This window comes from Pyrgilauda ruficollis, unplaced genomic scaffold (assembly GCF_017590135.1).
Source record: "Pyrgilauda ruficollis isolate IOZ18807 unplaced genomic scaffold, ASM1759013v1 scaffold9, whole genome shotgun sequence".
Lineage (NCBI taxonomy): Eukaryota > Metazoa > Chordata > Aves > Passeriformes > Passeridae > Pyrgilauda > Pyrgilauda ruficollis.
In genome coordinates this window covers 12960318-12979710 of record NW_024531043.1, presented here as the reverse complement: position 1 = coordinate 12979710, position 19393 = coordinate 12960318, and the positions used below count along the sequence as shown (strand labels likewise).

Below are 19393 nucleotides of genomic sequence, written 5' to 3'. Positions count from 1 at the left end.
TGCTGAAATGCTGTTAGATAATGGGGGTAGTTCAAATATAAAATGTTCATCAGCAGCACCGCTGTTGTTATTATTTTACTTGGCTGTGCAAAGAAAGAGACACAGGAATGAAACAGTATTGATCCATGGTGATTTCACTGTCCTAAACCAGGCTTTTGTTTAGCTGGCTGAGGAAAACAGGATGCCTTTTCTTCCATCTTTTTAGTACGTTTTTTCCTTGAATCTTCTTGATTTAATGCAGTGTGATCAATTTTCAGGCAGTGGTTTGTCCTGCACGTCAGCATGCCTCACAACTAATGCTATAAATACAGGTGGGAGCAATATCTTCAGCATTTTCTCACATCTAAGAAGGAAAAAAAGGAAGTTTGAAGTAGTATTTACTTTGTGCACTGCAAACTCATTTACCTGCATAGCAACAGCATAAATTGCTAAACTTTAGTGCACGGGTGTGACCAGGAGGGGTGCTGAGCACAGGCTGCTCTGTCCTCTCTGGAGGGCAGCTGCGAGGGGAGGATGTCCCAGGGCTGGGTCTGCCTCTGGTCCTGGGCAAAACACATTTCCCACTACCACAGGGCCTTTTGCTTTTGTCATCAATATTGAATCTGAGGAGCAAAGATGAAATACTTGTGGTTTTTTTTACCCAGAACACCTGCATTTCTTGGAGATGGCATGCATGGACTACAGACAGGAAAAGTTGTGCATCCCTTATCTCACTATAAGGCACAAAAATCACTGGCATTTTCCAGCTGAGATGAAAGGAGCAACACTTCCAACTAAGGGAGACATTCTCGAAAGTCATTTATCTGAGCAGATCTGAAATGTTGCTGCAGTTGTTAATTATCATCTCAGTCCTCAGTGGTCCCTAGAGCTGGAGAGTTTCTAGTCAGATCCTGTCTAGTTCAAATCCTTTTCTGCACTGATGTCACCAGGCCAATCTTCCCCATCCTGCACTTAATTGTTTCTATCCAGCTTTGTGCTTTGCCTTTACCTTTCTTCAATCTCATCTATTTATTTCAGATAGTTTTCTACACTACAAAGATCATTTTGAATTCTAAGCTTGTTCTCCAGAGAACTTCTAACCCCTCCCAGCTTGGCATCATCTGCAAATTTAATGAAATTAATTAAATGAAAATTAAATGAAAGGCTCACATTGACTTCAAGGGGCATTGGAGTGAACCCAAACTGTCTTACATCTTTCACAAGTGCTTCAAGTGAAATACACTTATTGCTTCACAGCCATTTTTGTAAGGGAGAAAGACGGATGCATGTTGAATAATTCAGGGTCTTCGTTGCTGACTGAGAGAGATTTAACTAATTTGTCAAAATAATGACCCCTGTTCACGGCAGGGAGCAAGTGGGTCTGGATGATTGCTGTCCCCAGAGGGGGGCTGGAGCAGCCTGGGCTCAGCTCAGCCCCTCAGCAGGGCTTGCCTGGGGCTGTGCAGTGCAGGGTGGGCACAGGGCTCGGAGAGGGTGCCAGGTGTGCTGTGCCAGGACGAGAGCTCCCTCCCAGCCTGGTGGGAAGAGCTGCTGCCTCAGCCAGGCTGCACAGTGTGCTGGCACTGAGCCCCAGCCAGGGCCACTGGGACCCCTGGCACAGCCCAGAGCCCTCCCTGCTCTGTGAGCCCACCCTGGGACCCCTGGCACAGCCCAGAGCCCTCCCTGCTCTGTGAACCCACCCTGGGACCCCTGGCACAGCCCAGAGCCCTCCCTGCTCTGTGAACCCACTCACGGCAGTGAGGGAGGGGAGCTGGTGTTGGTGGCTCAGGGGAGCACAGAAATCCCCTCCCTGCTCGGTGTCCCCTCCCTGCTCGGTGTCCCCTCCCTGATCAGTGTCCCCTCCCTGCTCGGTGTCCCCTCCCTGTCATTGTGGGGAAGGGTCCTCTCTCCCAGTCCAGTGCAAGCTCTGGGGTCACTCTCACAGCAGGAGGGTTGGAGAACATTCTCTGGCTCTCCAGCCTGTCCGTGCTGGCTGCTGGCAGCTTTCATCTGGACTTGTGTATTGTGGCTGCTGTTGGAGCACAGTCCTGCTTATTTATGCTTCTCTGCAAGTGATTCTTGGCTTAAAAAGGCGTAGGACTCTTTCAGAAATTTTTTATGTTTTGCTGTTGCATTATTTTCCCCCTGTCACTTCAAAGTGTTGGCCAACTTTCCAGAGCCTGCCGTGTGTGCATGAGTATATGTATATTGCAACAGATTTTTCCTTTTTTTCCCTGAGTTGTGATGTTGGATATCTGAACACTTGCCAGAGCAGTAGAACCAGACTTTTCCTGGGCAAACTGTGGCAGAAAGAGGACTGGATCCTTAACTCTTTGAAGTCTCCTATTACCAAGATGGAAATCTCTTTGTCCTTGCAGCTCTAAAGTCTGCCATTGCTGAGCATATTTCATCTCCTTCTGGCTGTGTTGAAGTGACTGAAAGGCAGTGCCCTTGCTGGGGCGGTGTCTGAGTTCCACAGGTGATTTCAGCAGCCTTTGGGCATTGTTCTGTTCCGTGCCAGCTGAGAATGCCTCAGCTCAGGCTGGTGCCTGCAGATCTGGGCTTGTGGGACACTGCAGGCTGAGTGCACCGAGGAGTTCAAACTCCTCCTCTGCTTTCATCCTGGCATTCTCTTCTCTCTGCAGGGGATTTTCAGTCACTTCTCCTGTACAACTCTCATCCCCTTGAAGTCTGTGAAGCTCTGGTCACATCAGTCCTCAGTGCTGTCCCTAATTAAAACTGATGAATGACCCATTAGTGTTCGGACAGATGTTCAGATCTCAGGACTGTTCCTGTTGGAGGCTGTTTGGGGTTGGATCAAAGCTTTCCCGAGTCAAAGGGACATCACCCTGCTGGGTGGAACTGGCTCTCCTAGAGACTGGACCCTGGAGCCCCCAGCCCGGTTCGGTGCAGGGCTGGGGCCGTGCCTGCCCGTGCTGTGTGTCGTGCCATGGCCCGTGGCACAGAGGTGCCCAGGCTGCCCATGCTGTGCTGGCTGCAGGGAGATGTGCAGCTGAAGGACGAGGGCGCAGCTCCACAGCTCCCAGCTCTGAGCTTGGGAGCTCGGCTGGCTCTGTGTGCTGCAAATCCCACAGATCTCTCATCCCTGTGCCACAGCCAGCCCGGGTGCCCCTGCAGGTGTGTTGGCAAGGCTTGGCACGGGGCCACCATCACCAGCCCTTCGTGTCCCCGTGCCTGCCTTCACCCCTCGTGCCTGGCCTCGTGTGCAGCCCCGCCAGGAGCTCTGCCATCCCTCTGCAGAAGGTGAAACGTTCTTCCTCAGCCTGTGGTAACCACCTGTTGCTGCAGCACGAGCTGCATAATCAGAACTGACAGTCCCTGTCTAGAGATTTCTTGGAAGCTGGAAAAATGAGAATGTTGTCAAAAAAATAGCGATGCTTCTAGTCTGCAATGCAGTGATGGAGATGAAAGATGAGTGAATCCAAGGAGGCAGAGAATATATCAGCCCAGTGCTTTTTTCTAACTAATTTAGGAGTCCAGAATGGTCTGGAAGAATTCACATTTCCCTTACAGCCTTCAAGAAAAAGCATTTTAAGCCAGTGTCTCTATTTCTTTTTCTTTACAAAGAAATCCAACAGCTGTTGGTTTGTTGGACCAAAGTTTAATAGCAGTCATGCATAAAACTACAACAAGGGTGGTAATTTCTTTTTTCATCAGTTGATGCAAAAGAATTTTTATATTTTATTTGGTTTGAAGCAATTTTCCGTAAAGTTATGAAAACCCTTTAAAGGAGGATCTTATTTTTTTCTAAGAGAAAAAATAAACCAATTGTGGCTCCTAGAACCTAAAGCACGAGGTAGGCTGGGGCCAGCAGGTTCCTGGCAGCTCCTGAGGCAGTGCCAGGCTGGCTCAGGCTCTGCTGCCACCCCTGTCCCTGAGTGCCAGGGGCAGACATTGAGTTCTCTGTGTGTGCCCTGGACAGAGCTGCACCCCCAGAGCTGCCCCTGCCCCAGGAGCTGCTGCTGCAGGTGGGAGCTGAAGGGCTGGCCCGAAAAACTGCCCAGAAATGTTATCAGCAGAAAGATGCAGATGGGGAACTCCAGCACCTGAGCTCTTCCTTGTTTCTGACAGATCAGGCTTTGAGAATCCCTGTAGAACAAGGGGATAGGAGCCTGGTTTTACAGATCCATCAAAGGAGATTAAAGGCTGGATTCTCAGGGAGGTTTAAGCACCAAACTCCCCTGGAGTTCAGAGGGAGTTTAACACTTCAGGATCCTTCAGAGTATTGATCTCAATAAATTACAGCTGGCTAGTAAGTGTGTGAGGGAGCAGGAATTAATGCCAGGCTTGTGCAAAGGGGTTCTGTGCCTTGGTGTCCCTTCCTGCACGTGGGAATAGCACATTCACTGTGCCAAAGGTACCACGGATTCCACGAGATTGGATTTTAATTGAGCAGGTTTCATCGTGATGATTTTGTTTTGATTTGTGGCCCCAGTTCATTAAGGCTTATTGGGGGAAATTTGGCAGGGTTTATTCAGTCAGAATTAGTACTCCTGTAAAGCAGCTTCATGAAATGATGCTAATTTCCTTGGAATTTCATCTCTGACAGAAGAAAAAAAGAAGAAAATGATGCTACCAGGTTCTTGTTGTGTCAAGGAAACAACTTGTTTTGACATTTCCAAAATGAAATGTTTTGATTTTTTCATTTTAAAATAACTTTTTCCTTGATGTTGTGGTATTTTTACATAATTTTAATCATTTGAAATTGAAATGAAACTGAATTTCGTGACCCAAAAATGAAAGCAAATGTAGGTGTCTTGCAAGCCCTGCTGAAGTGCAGCATTCATCCTCGAGGCAGCTCGACTGCCAGTGCCAGGGGAGAGGGGACACAGCACCAGGGACACCTCAGGTGGCCCTGGCTGCTCTGAGCTCAGTGCTTTAGGGGGGACAAGCTCTTAAAGGCAACCCCTGGACAGAAATAAACCACAGCTGAGGACACAGTGTGCAGAGACTTAAAAATGGGCTGGGCAGAAGCTGCTCTGCTCTCACTGCCACCCCGGAAAATGTAGAAAATCTGCAAATCCACTGCACAGAGGAACTGACTGTTCCTAGTAGTGGAAACAGGGGCAAAAGGAGCATGGAAAGGAAAAACTCACTGAAGTTTTATCTGCCAAGTCTGGATTTTAAAAAGCAAAAGGTGATTCCTGAGGGGAGGCTGTTAATGAGGGGATTTTTCAGTTGGTAACACCAACACAGCAGACGTTGTGTCAGACCACAAAGGAGCTATTGCACTTGCAGCTCCAGCTGGATGCTTGCCCAGAATTGTAAGTCCTTTCAAATGTCCCATTGCGTGTTTCACTCGGGTATATTGGGCTGAGGATAACGTACTGATGTTTGCCACAATGCTGCAGAGCAAACCAAAATATTTCTTAGAAATTAATTGGCATCAGACTTCTCTTAATCAATATGCTCTACGAGATGCTTCAGGTGGATTAGTGCAGTAAAAATCATTTTTCCTGCACACAGGGCTCTGCTAATACCCATTTATAGCAGTGCTAGGTGGGCTGGCATCATGTCACTGTGGAAAGGCTGGCAGCAAACAAGACCCTTAGAAACTGGGGGAGCTGTTTGGCTCTGGGTAGAACAGGCAGCTGCAGCTGTGGATGCAGGATTTTGTGGTGCCGTGCTGCAATAGGAAAAACTCAGCAGAATGTGCTGATGTTAAAGGTGTGGATGTCCCAAATTCAGAGCACCTCTGGTTTGTCCCAGTCTGCAGAGCTGGGATGTGTCACCTGACAGCTCCTCTGAGACAGGCCAGGCCACAGAGCCAGCTGGGGAGGATGAGGAGCTGGGAAGCCTTGGGGACACAGCTCTCATTTCACAGGACCATGGGATGGTTTGGGCTGGGAGGGACATCACCAAGGTCCCACCCCTGCTGCTGCTGCATCCTCTGGGATGGAGATCTCCTCCCATCCTTGGGGTTTGACCCTGCTACTGCTGCATCCCCTGGGATGGAGATCTCCTCCTTATCCTTGGGGTTTGCACCTGCTGCTGCTGCATCCTCTGGGATGGAGATCTCCCATCCCTGGGGTTTGACCCTGCTGCTGCTGCATCCTCTGGGATGGAGATCTCCCATCCCTGGGGTTTGACCCTGCTGCTGCTGCATCCTCTGGGATGGAGATCTCCCATCCCTGGGGTTTGACCCTGCTGCTGCTGCATCCTCTGGGATGGAGATCTCCTCCCATCCTTGGGGTTTGACCCTGCTGCTGCTGCATCCTTTTGCTGCATCCTTGCTCAGGAAGGCAGGTGGGACAGGTCCCTTCTGGGGAGGTGTCGGGGCTCAGGGCTGAGCCCTGCAGCCTCCCCGGAGCTCCTGCCCTGCAGCTTTAGGCCGAGCTCAGCCATCCCCGGAGCTCCTGATCCCTGCCCAGCCGCCTTAGGCCGGGCTCAGCCGTCCCTGGGTTCCTGCTCCCTGCCCTGCAGCTTTAGGCCGAGCTCAGCCATCCCCGGAGCTCCTGATCCCTGCCCTGCTGCCTTAGGCCGGGCTCAGCCGTCCCTGGGTTCCTGATCCCTGCCCTGCAGCTTTAGGCCGGGCTCAGCCATCCCCGGGTTCCTGATCCCTGCCCTGCTGCCTTAGGCTGGGCTCAGCCATCCCCGGGTTCCTGATCCCTGCCCTGCTGCCTTAGGCCGGGCTCAGCCGTCCCCGGGTTCCTGATCCCTGCCCTGCAGCCCTAGGCCGGGCTCAGCCATCCCCGGGTTCCTGATCCGTCCCCGGGTTCCTGATCCCTGCCCTGCCGCCTTAGGCCGGGCTCAGCCATCCCCGGGTTCCTGATCCCTGCCCTGCTGCCTTAGGCCGGGCTCAGCCGTCCCGGGTTCCTGATCCCTGCCCTGCCGCCTTAGGCCGGGCTCAGCCATCCCCAGGTTCCTGATCCCTGCCCTGCTGCCTTAGGCCGGGCTCAGCCGTTCCCGAAGCTCCTGATCCCTGCCCTGCTGCCTTAGGCCGGGCTCAGCCGTGCCTGGGTTCCTGATCCCTGCCCAGCCGCCTTAGGCCGGCTCAGCCATCCCCGGAGCTCCTGAGCCCTGCCCAGCTGCCTTAGGCCGGGCTCAGCCGTCCCCGGGCGGTCCCGCTCAGCGCCAGGTTAAGCGCGGCTCAGTAAAGGTGACTCCGCCTCCCCCGAGTCGTTTAGAAGTGACTTATGGAGCTAATAATGGCCTCATCCCTTTGTACCTTGGTACACAGCTTGTGTTCTGAAGGCTTTTATGGCTCAAATGAGCTGCTCTTGCTTATTTATTTCCCTCCTCATTCATTTTTAATGGTTAGCAGAGACTCCCCCATTCTTCTCCTGACAGCAGTGATTTAGGCAGGGCTCATTATCATAACTTACGTTACTAAATATCCCCATTTGTGCTGGTAGACCAAGGAAAATGTGTGCAGTGCTAAATCAGAAGAGATCCCATGAGCCTGGCACGGTGGCAGGGCTGTGTTTGAAGTGTGTGTTGTATACAGAGAGCCCTCGAGGGGAAAGGATCATTTACAGGAACATGGATGGGGACAGAGTCATCCCCAAATACAGATTTTTATGGGGAAATACCAGAGGTTTACCTTCCCAACCGGCCACCCTTGAGATGCACAGACCTAAACTGCTCAAGATACATTTTATTTTCAAAGACTTATTAGCTGTGACTTCATAAGAGTTCCAACAGAATTACTGTAGCAGGAAAGCAGTCTCCTGTGAGGGCTTTACTGTTACCCCATGGGAATTTAATAATGCTAATGAGGTGGGGAAAGACTGTTCCAGTTATTTGTGAGAGCTAGCAGTGAAGTTCTGGGTTCCTCTTCTGGGACTCATGATGTACATTCCCCTTTCCCTCCCTCCCATTAGAGCTTTGGATTCTGTTCAGCCAAAAGCTGCCACAGAGTTTATGGGACCAAAGGAATATCAGCCACAAATTCAGATCTCCCACAGCCAGCCTGCACACAGTGGGAATGGGAAAAGCAGTAAAATGCTTTTGGGAAAGGGATGGGAGCAATGCTCACTGGAGAACGGGATGCAGGAGGTCGGTGTGACAGGGACTGTGGGATTTGTGGGGGGCCTTATTGCTGCTTCCCACGTTTTCCCCAGGCTGGTGAAGTCCTGCTGCAGGGCTTCCAAGAGTTTAGTGTTTTATTCCACAGATAATGTGAACTGAAAGAGGAGAAATTAATAGAAACCAATTTCTGTGTTTGGGATCACACCCCAAGAGCGTACAGAGGTGGGCAGTTTCAGAGATGCTCCCTTTGCAAACTGCACAAACAGGCTTTTCAGGTAAATGTAAAGCAGTGCCTTGGGGCAGCAGTGCCCTCGTGGTGTTTGTCAGGGCAGCAGGGGCACTGCAGCATCCCCTGCAGAGCTGCAGCGCTGCCAGCTGGGCTCTGGGCTCACTCTGGGTACCCAGAGGGCACAGCTGCACTTGGGGCTGGGCACTGCCAGTCTGCAGCAGGGACTGCAGGGACAGCAGGGTCACTGCAGGCTCTTCCCTTGGCTTTGGGCCTGAGTTCAGAGCAGTGCTGAGCACCTGGAGCACTGTGTGTGTCTGCTCTGGACACGGGCCATATGGCAGTGTCACTGCAGCTCTGTGCTGGGCTGGCAGTGTGGGACAGGCCATATGGCAGTGTCACTGCAGCTCTGTGCTGGGCTGGCAGTGTGGGACAGGCCATATGGCAGTGTCACTGCAGCTTGTGCTGGGCTGGCAGTGTGGGACAGACACACCTCTGCCCCGGAGATCAGATCTGTGTCACTCACAGGAAGCTGCCCTAGCTGTTCACTGGTAGAAGAAAAAGAGGGGGACCTGCAGGAGCCAAAAGAAGCCCAAAGCACTTTTATAACCTGCCCGCTTCGTGCCCACAAAAGCCATTCAAAGCTCAGTCCCTTGAGAGATAAAAGCCCCCTGTACTGAGAGAATTTCTGGAGCATCTTGTGAACGCTAAGTACAGTCTCCCTTAATTAATGGAAGTCAGCTCGGTGCAGGTGTGTGAGAAGCTCCAGTGACACAAAGCCTAGAAAAGCTTCAGCGAGGGAGCACAGCACCAGAAGGGTTTAATGGCATTATAATGTCCTTGAATCACAGTGGCCACAACACAGGGATGTATTCCAGCAGTACATTAGCAGGAAAAGAAAATCTGCTCTTTCTCTCTTGAGCCCCTGTCACCTTTCCTGAAAGCTGGAGCTGGCATCTCTGGGGTATCAGAACTCAAAGGCAGGAGGAGGGGAAGTGAGAGATGGGGGAGTCCCTGGATTTTGGGAAGGAAACAGATGGGCTGTCCCCACAAATCACCCACCTTTCCCCCATGCCTTTGTAGCTCTGCTGCGTTTCCAAAGTGCTCAGTGCCTTTCTGGCATGGCTGTGCGTGCCCAGGCTGCTGGAGCCCTGCTGTGCCCCCAGAGCTGATCTGGGCCAGGGCAGAGCTGCCGGGGCACTCCTGGCACCAGGGCACCTGCAGGCCACCCCTGCTGTGCCCCCAGAGCTGATCTGGGCCAGGGCAGAGCTGCCGGGGCACTCCTGGCACTGCAGGGCTGCCCTGGTGTGTTCTGGCCTGGTTTGGCGCTCAGCCCTGTGCTGAGGCCAGGGGCAGGGCAGGCCTGGGGGCACTCCATGCCCACTTGGGTGAGTTTATGAAAGGAAAGGAGCTGGGATCCAGGCTGAGGGTCTGGGATCTGTGCCAGGCTGGAAAGGGAAAGGTGGGCTCAGGAGGGGCCATGGCAGCCAGAGCTTCTCTGGGCTCTTCCCATCAGCACCAGCTGGGGAAGCCATGGGAGAGACCCTGGGGCACAGCCAGGGCACAGCCCCCAGGGCCAGCTGTGGGACAGCCCCCAGGGCCAGGGCACACCCAGGGGACATGCAGGGCACCCAGGGGACATGCAGGACCCAGCAGCTCCCACGGCAGTTCAGAAGCTCAGCTCTGATCTCTGGGCTGCCCTCAGGCTCTGGGAAGTGTTCCAGTCCTTAAGTGCCTCAGGGCTGCAGTCCCAGGGCTATCACGCTTAATTGCCTTGCGTTAATTAGCTAAGACTGGCCTGTGTGAGGAAGCAGAGGTGGCAGGGAGGTCACAGAGCTGTTAGCCAGCCAGGAAAGCCCTGGCATTCCCCTGCAGAGCTCAGGAGCCCAGGGCCAGCGGCTCCTCGGTGCCCCTGGGGCCACCCTGCCTTCGTCCTGGGCTCTTCCCTCCCGGGGGAAGTCAGCACTTGGAGCCTCTGCTGCTCCCTTCTCACTGGTGTCTCCGGGGAGGGACGGGAGGCAGGATGCAGCAGCCAGAGCTCGTTAGCACATGGGAGCCTTGGCTGGTGTGAGAACAGCGCTTAGAACACAAAAACACAACGGGGACAAGCACAGAGCCAGCAGGCAGCAGTTGGGAGAGGGAGCAGATGTGCAGCACTGCCTGCAGCTCTTCTCACCTGCTGCCTGTTGCACAGGCCAGCAGACACTGCAGCTGGGCTGCTTCTGGCCCTGAACAGCCCTGTGACAGCGTGTCTGCCCTGCTGCTGCTCCCAGGCCTTTGCCAAGGCTCTCTCCCTCAGCTCAGGCAGCTGGGGTCAGCACTGGAGGGAGGGGATGTGACACCAGTGACACCAGTGCCCTGGGACCTGTCTGTGCCCAGCTGCCTGCTCTGAGCTCTGAGCAGCACGCTGGGGCTGCATCCTGACAGCAGCTGTTAGGAGCTGGTGTAAAACAGGCTCACCTGAGACACAAACCCCATCAATCTGCCTGTAAACAAACAGCAGCTCAAGAGTTTGACCTTAAAACAGACGTGGCTTGGAAGGGAGACATCGCAAGAGCCATGATAACCTTTTTTTGGTGTGTCACCTGGGCTCAGGCAAGGCAGGATGGAAATGCATTTGCCATGGATCTGTCTGTGAGGGGCTGTTGTTGTCTAAAGATAATAATGTTAGGAATGCCAATTATCCTACAAAAGCTGGTGATATTTAAATATGATTTAAATTCATTCAGCATTTAAATAGAAAAGTAGAAAATGGCATTAAATTCAGAGACAAGGACGAGACTATACATTGCAGAGTGAGAAGTATTAAATGCATTGATGGAATGGAATAGAAGGTCTGGCTGGTAATGGATTGTGAAAAGAGCTCAGGGTTCTAATAGATCATTCCTTCAGATCATCAGCACGGTAAAGTGGTAGTTAATAAATTATTTGACGTGTACATTTACTCATATATTTTAACTAACTGTAATGAACAGGTCCTGTCAGCTCACCTAGATCCTTGCAGTAGCTGCTAAATTGCTTGAGTGAGATTTACTAACTCTCTGCAATATTGATGTCCAGAGCTGCAGCTGATAAATGAAGGGACATCAGGGCTGGCTCCTGTTCCAGGGCTCTGCCAGGCTGGCAGCAGGGCTGAAGCTGTGCCCTGCCAGCCCTGAGCCCTTCCCTGGGAGGAGTTTTGGTCGTGAGCCCCCCATTCATTCCCTGCTGCCTGTGACAGGACTCTGTCCCTCCCAGTTGTGTCTGCAGCACTCACCTGCTCCTCCCCAGCTGAGGCAGGCTCTGTGGGCTCTCAGGGGAGAGGAGAGCAGGAGGACTGGGGGGTCTGAGCTGGGGGCAGAGGAGAGGAGCCTTCTCTCCCTGCCACAATCCAAGGTCTATCCTACTGCTGGAATGGGAATTAAGGACCAAAAACAGGCTGTGCCCTTATCTTAGATGATACTAGAACTGTTTAGAGCAGGAAAATCCTGCCTCTTAAAATGGTGCTGAATTACACAGGCTGTTAAGGGCACACCAGGCACCTTTCTTGTTATTCCATGTTGTCCTCTGAACCTGGAGCTAGTTTAAACCTAGATCCCTTCTCTTCCTCCCACTCACTTACCCAGCATGTGGTGAACTTTATAATTAGTAAAGAGACTCATTAATTTTTTTTCCTTCTCCTTTTTATTTTCAGGTTTCTGACAGATGTGACTATGTCTTTGTCAACGGGAAGGAAATGAAAGGCAAAGTGAACGTCGTAGTTAATTTCACTTACCAGCATCTGAGTGCCCCTTTAGAAATGACAGTGTGGATTCCTCGTCTCCCGCTGCAGATAGAGGTCTCTGACACAGAACTAAATCAGATCAAGGGGTGGAGAGTCCCCATCATCTCTAATAAGAGGTAGGTTTCGTTAGAGGATGTTCATTCTGGGCTGTGCACTTGCCAGGGACCTGTCAGGGCCAGTGGATCTGAACATGCTCATTTGGCCTTAATGCAATTCTGCTGTAAATTTGAAGGTCATCAGACATTTATTCAATAGGCTCCTGCACTGGACTTTTAAGGGAAATGGAAGCTGCAGGTAGCATGAACCTGGAATGGAAATCAATTTCCTTTTGTAGCACTAATGACTGAGACGGGAAGAGCCAATTGGTCAGGTTAGGCAGCAAGGAGACACCAGCAAGAGCCAGCTCTGGCAGGGCTGGTCGGTCTCCAGCCTGTTCACAGGTCCTGGCAGCTCCCAGGTCCACTGTCAGTGGTCACAATTAGCACAGAGCTGTTTCACACCCCTGTGGGGTGCAGTGGCACTGCTGAGTGCCCCACAGTCAGGACACAGAGCTCGCAGGCACTGTCAGTGCCCACAGGACAGAGGATGGATGAAGCAGGTCAGAGCTGTCTGCATCTCTTGTCAGTGGTAGTAAGAACAAGAGGAAAAAGTTGATAAAGGAGGTCCTTGGTATTCCCAACTGCAAATGAAGCCATAAATGAACCTGTATTTATTACAGGTTTCTGTTAGCACCAGAGCAAAGACATTTTGGTGGAGATGTGTTTTCAAATCGTACTGTAGAGAGAGGGATGTGTGTGTAGATGCAGAGATTTCCATGGCAACACAAAGATGTTTATGGGAAGATCCAGAAAGGAAAGAAGTGTGAAGGTCCTGAAAACAAGGACTTGACGTGGAAAACAATGGAAGAAGCTTGGGAAGGATGGCATGGTGGCAAAGCTGGGAGGGCAGTTGATGGTCTCAAGTGCTGGTTTTGAGTCATGAATACAGGAAACAGGGTAAAAGCAGGAGAAGCTGAAGGAAGCAGCTGGTCCCGGAGCAGGCTGCGGGCTGAGGCCAGCAGCAGCTCCCCAGCACAGCTGACCCTGTCCCCATTGCTGTCCACAGGCCAGCCAGGGACAGCGATGACGAGGACGAGGACGAGCGGCGGGGCAGGGGCTGCACCCTGCAGTACCAGCACGCCATGGTCAGGGTGCTGACACAGTTTGTGGCCGAGCCCCCCGAGCCCGGGGCCCAGCTCAGCTTCCTGCTGGGCTCGGACTGGCAGCTGGACATCACCCACCTGGTCAGGGACTTCATGCAGGTGGAGGAGCCCAGGATCGCCCGGCTGCACGATGGGCAGGTGCTGGTTGGGCTGGAGCTGGGCATGACCACAATTCAGGTAGGAGATCACTGATCTGTTCTGTTCCTCCAACTCTCCTGGTGATCCAGCATTAGGGAGATCACTGATCTGTTCTGTTCCCCCAGTTCCCCTCCCGGGCCGTGGGCGATCCAGCATTAATGACAAAAACTGGAGCCATGCACTCCTGAATGGAACAGAATTGGAGCAAGAACTAGAAGGCATGGCAGAGATGGTTTTCTCTCCTTATCTGGTGCCCCAAAGTGTAGCAGATCACAGTTTCATTTAATTTAATCCAACTTGTATATTGGGAGGCTTTTTCTGATTATTTTTGCCTAAGGCTGCTTGTGAACCTGGAGCCAGGATTTGGGTTATCACAAGGCATGCAGCTGCTGGAACAGCTCAGTCTTCTCCCAGCCTGCACTGACAGAGCAAAGGGTAAAGGGAAAATTAACCAGTGGGGGTTAAGGAAGTGAGACTGGAATATTAATAATTAGAAATTAATTTAAAAGAAAAGGACAAGGAGATGGGGAGAGAGATTATTTCAGTGATAGTGAAGTAGAATACGTGCTAACAAACACTAGGACAGGGAAAAAAATCTCTCTCCAAACATGCTTATCCTCCCAAACTGTCAAAGCAGAAAACAACCAGCACACCTGTCGATAATGAGGTTGTCAAGGCTGGAGAAATGAGAAATGAGATTTGAGATTTTTGACTTTCTGCAAAATCTGCAGAGATTTTCTGAAGGCCTTTCTAAAGCTCTGGAACTTACAGTGCTCCAACCAATGCACGTAAAACTGTGGAAAGAAAAATCCAAGGGTAAAAAGCTGAGAGCAAGTTATATTTAAAGAATACCTCCTATAAACTGCTTCAAAAATGCTCTGTACCCTGTATGGATCATTAAATTCAACTCGCTTGCTAATGAGCATCGTGGATGTCATGTATCACTGCACTGACCTCTGTGTGTATTTTCTTAACCAAAACAAATTCTCTCTGTCAATTTTGCATTCAGTACCATGAGAGGTTGTTGTAGCAATACATTACCCCTCCTTTCCACAGGACAGAAATAAATACCATTTATTCAGTGGATTTTATATAAATCTACAGACCTCATTATACTTATGCTACCTCAGAACATGAGGATTAATCAAATACTTCAATTTCACATGAAGATTACATTTACAGCTAGTTACTCCATGTGAGGCAGATGTGGTTATTGCATTTACAGACAGTTACCACATCTGAGGCAGATGTTGGCACATTGCAGAGTGCAGTGGCACAGCTGATTCCATTTGCACTGGTAAAAGGTGTTATAAGGCCCCTGTTATTGCAGAAGAGTTACAAAATGTGAGTAGCCCTTTCTAATCATATTTGAATAGTGTCTGCTGTGAGAAATTGCTCCCATTGCCATAAACATCCCTTATCTGTGTTACATGAGTTCAGTGCAGATTTTTAACGTGGTGCTGTACAAAATGGCTGTTGGTAACTTCAGTTTTTCTTTGCAGATCCTGTCCCCCCTTTCAGATGCCATCTTGGCTGAGAAGACAGTGACAGTCCTGGACGAGAAGGTGACAATAACTGACCTGGGAGTGCAGCTGGTGACAGGACTGTCCCTCTCTCTGCAGCTCAGCCCGGGGAGCAACAGGGCCATCTTTGCTACGGCAGTAGCACAGGAGCTGCTCCAGTCCCCAAAGCAGGTATGTGCCCAGCTGGGCTGTGTGAAGGAGCTGCTCTCAGGCACTGCCTCTGGCATGTCCAGCTGCTGGAATTGAGCAGGTTTTTACTGACAGTGTGCTAATGAAACATTCTGTTCATGGGACTTTCCTGAAGGCCACCAAGGGTCCTAGACAGCAAAACAAAGATCTCACAAAAAGGGCACTGTGTTTTAACAGCCCCTGGCAGCAAACACCCCTCCTGTCATGGCTGATCCATAGATAACAGGCAGTGATGTGTCAGAGCTGAGCACCAGCAGTGCCCTTGCACACACACACACACACACATGTGCCTTTTCTGTCCCATCCAGCACCCTCTAGATCCCAGGAATCCTGCCATGTTCAACTTCCCACCACAGGTATCCAAATCATCCCTTTAATTCCACCTCTCCATGAGAAAGTGCCTCGTGTTGTGCCAAACTCTTCTTCCTTTAGTCACTTCCTGTGACACTTTAAGAAGCCAGGGAGCATCCCTTTATTCTGATTCATTACTAGAATATGAATCAGCATCACTGACTCATTTCCTGATTCATGATTTCATAAACCATTTTTTCCCCCTTATTACTCTTAGTTCCTTTATTAGGGAACCAACAGTTACCAAGGGCTTTTGGACTCTGCCATGTCCTCATCGCTCCCTGCTTGGTATTTGTCCTTGTGCTTCTGTACACATTTGAAATGTAAACTTTTTTTCCAAACCAAATCCATCAGTCTGGGACTTTCATCAAGGATACACTGGGCTCTTAACACCTAAGCATGTTCTGAGCTTTAAAGGTAACTGGCATGCACATTTGAAGTTTGGCCAATGCTGAGGTGCTTTAATTCATCATGGGGTCTGATCCTTGGGATGCAGGATGAGAAATAATGCAGAGCTGCTGTCTTTATAGGGTGATGAAAATCAGGCTCCTGTGTAGAGTTCCAGGAGTCGAGGAGTCGATGCCAGGCATTGAGGGAAGGCCAGTGAGCTCATCCATGGCACGGGGGGCTGGACAAAGTGCCCTCAGACCAGCCCAGGGCAGGGTTGTGCCAGTCAGCCCCACTGGGTGCCCAGCTCGGGCATTTCAGTGCCCAGAAATGGAGTCTGGACAGGGATCCACATAAACCAGAGAGGAAACTGTGTGCCCCCCAGTCTGGCAGGGCTGCCTCTGCTTTGAAAGGCAGCTGAGTCCCTCCACTGCTCAGGACAGGATTTTCAGAGCACAGTCCCTATAGGCAAAGCAATGCAAAATTATTACATGATTATGCAGGTTTAAGCAGCACAGTGGGAGGATGAGAGTTGATGACATAAATTCTATGCAGCCTTCAAGAAACAGCCAAAGATTAATAAACACAAAGCTGGGATTTATGACAGTGTCAGCAAAGTCTTAGGGCTCTGGCCTGAAATAGAGACAGAAGCAAATCTCCCATTGAAGCAGGGGGAGCTTTGTGGCTCTGAGGATTTCGGAATCAGGCCAGTAGATTGCACACCCTACAATCCCAAAAGACTGGGAGCTTATTCTCCATGCTCTGAACAGGTGAATGACTTTGTGCTATGAGCAATTTAAGGGATAATGTGTTTATTCTCTGTATATATGTGGAGTTAGAATGTAAATACTGTCTGTATGAAAAACTGCTTTTTTAAAGAAACAGGACTTTTATATTCACGGTTTTCTCAAGTTGATTTGTTGGTTGGGTGTCTGTCTGTCTGTCTGTCAGACTCTCAGAGCAAGGTGATCCCAACTCTGACCACACAAAAGCTCATTTCAGACAGCAGAGAATGCACTGATGGAGCCAGGTCTGTCTGCTGGGGATTCTCCAGTGCAGATATCCCAACCAGGGCAACTCAGACCATCAGAAGCAGGAATGAGATTCCAGGAGAGCAGCCTGAATTTTATCTGTAAATGATCAATGTATGAATACAAAGATGTTTTTCAGGTGGCATAGCAATTTTCAATAGCCATTTGAGAGTCCTTATAGGACCTGATTTTCAGAAATGGGTGAGCACATGTTTTCTGAAATTTAAAAATACTTTTAAATGTTTCAAGTTAGAAGCCAAGTCAAGGATCCCAGGAAAGCTGCAGCATGAGGCATGTTCTTAGCACCCAGGTCGGATTCATTGGCATTCAGTGAAAGCCTCCATGCACACTGGAGTACACAATCTGCATTGCTGTGACACGAGATTAAACTTTATTATTGTCTTGCTTTTAATTGCTAACAAGCGTAAAAATTATCCTGGCTGTTTCCTAAAGAAGCAACTGATTGGTTTCCTCTGCTTATACAATCTGCTAATTTAATTTGAGAGCCAGGAATCAAGGAGTGAAGGTATGGAGTCATGTGTGGACCTGTTTGCTGTATTAGCTATCTTTAACATGTGCTTTGTGTAATAAGAGGAGACTTTGTATTTTAAGCAGTTTAGAAATAATGTTGGGGTTTTTTAATGTAAATATACAACAGTAAATGATCTCAGTCACTGGTAATGCTTCCTGACATGCAATTTATTATGGTGCTGAAGTAGATTCTGCAGAGCCCAGGGGATACAGCTCCTTTAAGCACCTTTGTGGAAACCAATCTTATTATCAACGAGTGTTTTAGACCAATATTTCTCTTCACGCCTTGGCAAGATATTAATTTCACTGCTCTCCCTATTTATTTCTTTTCTGATCACTACTGGTGTGTGGATCTTGTGAGGAGGAGGCAACAGCCCAGAACAGAGCACACTTCCCTCAGTGATCACTCTGAGTGGGTCTGTATTTGTTTTATATATTACAGGAAGCAGCCATCAGCTGCTGGATCCAGTTCAGTGATGGATCTGTCATGCCCCTGGATATTTATGACTCCAAAGACTTCTCCTTGTCAGCCACCTCTCTGGATGAGAAGGTGGTCTCCATCCACCATGACCCCAAATTCAAGTGGCCTGTGATTGCTGCTGAGACCGAGGGCCAGGGCACCCTGGTGAAGGTGGAGATGGTGATCAGTGAGTCGTGCCAGAAGTCCAAAAGGAAGAGCATCCTGGCTGTTGGCAGCGGCAGCATTAAGGTCAAGTTTGGGCAGAGTGATGCCAACCCCAACGTCAGCGACAGCAAGCACAGGGGTGCTGGTGTCCACCTGGAAAACCACGCCAGTGACCGGCGCCAAAAAAGCACCTGGCCGGAGAGAGGGGGAGGGGATGGGCACTACTACAGCTCCTCCATGGGCCACGAGCAGGGCAGGGCCACCACCACCCACAGGTCTGTTCTGAGCAGGAAGGAGGACAGAGAGAGCCTCCTGGACGATGCCAGCCAGAACCTGCCCGTGGACTTCACCAGCTTCCCCGCGCAGGTGGATGTGCCCAGGGACGGCGGGGACGCGCAGGACAGCGACCTGGTGCAGGCAGCCCGGGGCCTCAGCGACCTGGAGATCGGCATGTACGCCCTGCTGGGCGTCTTCTGCCTGGCCATCCTGGTGTTCCTCATCAACTGCGTCACCTTTGCTTTGAAGTACAGAAACAAGCAGGCTCCCTTTGAAGAGCAGGAGGGCATGAGCCACTCTCACGACTGGGTTGGGCTGAGCAACAGGACAGAGCTCCTGGAGAATCACATCAACTTCTCATCCCAGCAGGATGAACGAATCACAGCCATCGACAGAGGAGTGGACTACGAGGAGAGCAAATACCTCCTCAACACAACTGCCACCAAAAATATCAATGGACAGTCCTTCAGGTCTCCTGAGTCCACATTCAGCGAAGGGAAGGAACAGAAAAGTGAACCAACCACTTCTCCTACCTCCAAGAGGAAACGGGTTAAATTCACCACCTTCACCACCATCTCCTCTGACGATGGCTGTCCAACTGTCAACTCAATCTTGATGAGTAATGAGGATGACATTAAATGGGTCTGCCAGGATATGGACCTGGGCGAGTGCAAAGAGCTTAAGAACTACATGGAGAGGTTACACGAAAATGCGTAACGAGACACAAAAGACTTTTTTGGTTTGGTTTGTTCGTTTGTTTGTTTTTCACTCACCTTCTGCCTTTAATTTTGGGTAGTGGGGCAAAATGTATTCTAACAAGAATCAGCTGGTGGATAATAACTCAATGTAGCCCCAAGAAGCCACCCAAAAGCAGCTGGGAGAGCAGAGATCCTGGACAGCTGTTAAAATTCAAGTCTTCTCTGTGCTCAGAGATGGAAGTGAGAGATGTGTGTGGTTTTTTGATACACGATAACATGAAAAAAAACTTAGAAAAATAATACGGTCTCATTCTCTGTGCTTTCCCAGGAAATCAATAAATATAACAAACTCCAGTGCAGTTTGGATATTACAAAGCTCACACAGCTCTACTGTTCAATATTGCAAGCTTTGGTTAAAAGCAAAAGATTGGTCTCAGAATAAATAGTTCCATGAGAAGAGCATGTCATTCAGGCCACGTGCAG

The 19393-nt window shown here is 50.3% G+C and overlaps 1 protein-coding gene across 1 annotated transcript in view; it reads left to right on the top strand.

The window, feature by feature from the left end:
• The window catches only part of LOC121364941 (transmembrane protein 132D-like), a 186620-nt gene extending 167615 nt beyond the window's left edge, over positions 1–19005 (top strand). The window contains exons 6-9 of the mRNA XM_041488710.1: positions 11871–12076; positions 13065–13338; positions 14802–14993; positions 17754–19005. Of these exons, the coding sequence (XP_041344644.1) occupies positions 11871–12076; positions 13065–13338; positions 14802–14993; positions 17754–18929 (1848 nt within the window). The 3' untranslated portion in view covers positions 18930–19005. The remainder of the gene's footprint in view (positions 1–11870; positions 12077–13064; positions 13339–14801; positions 14994–17753) is intronic.
• Positions 19006–19393: the final 388 nt, after the last annotated feature.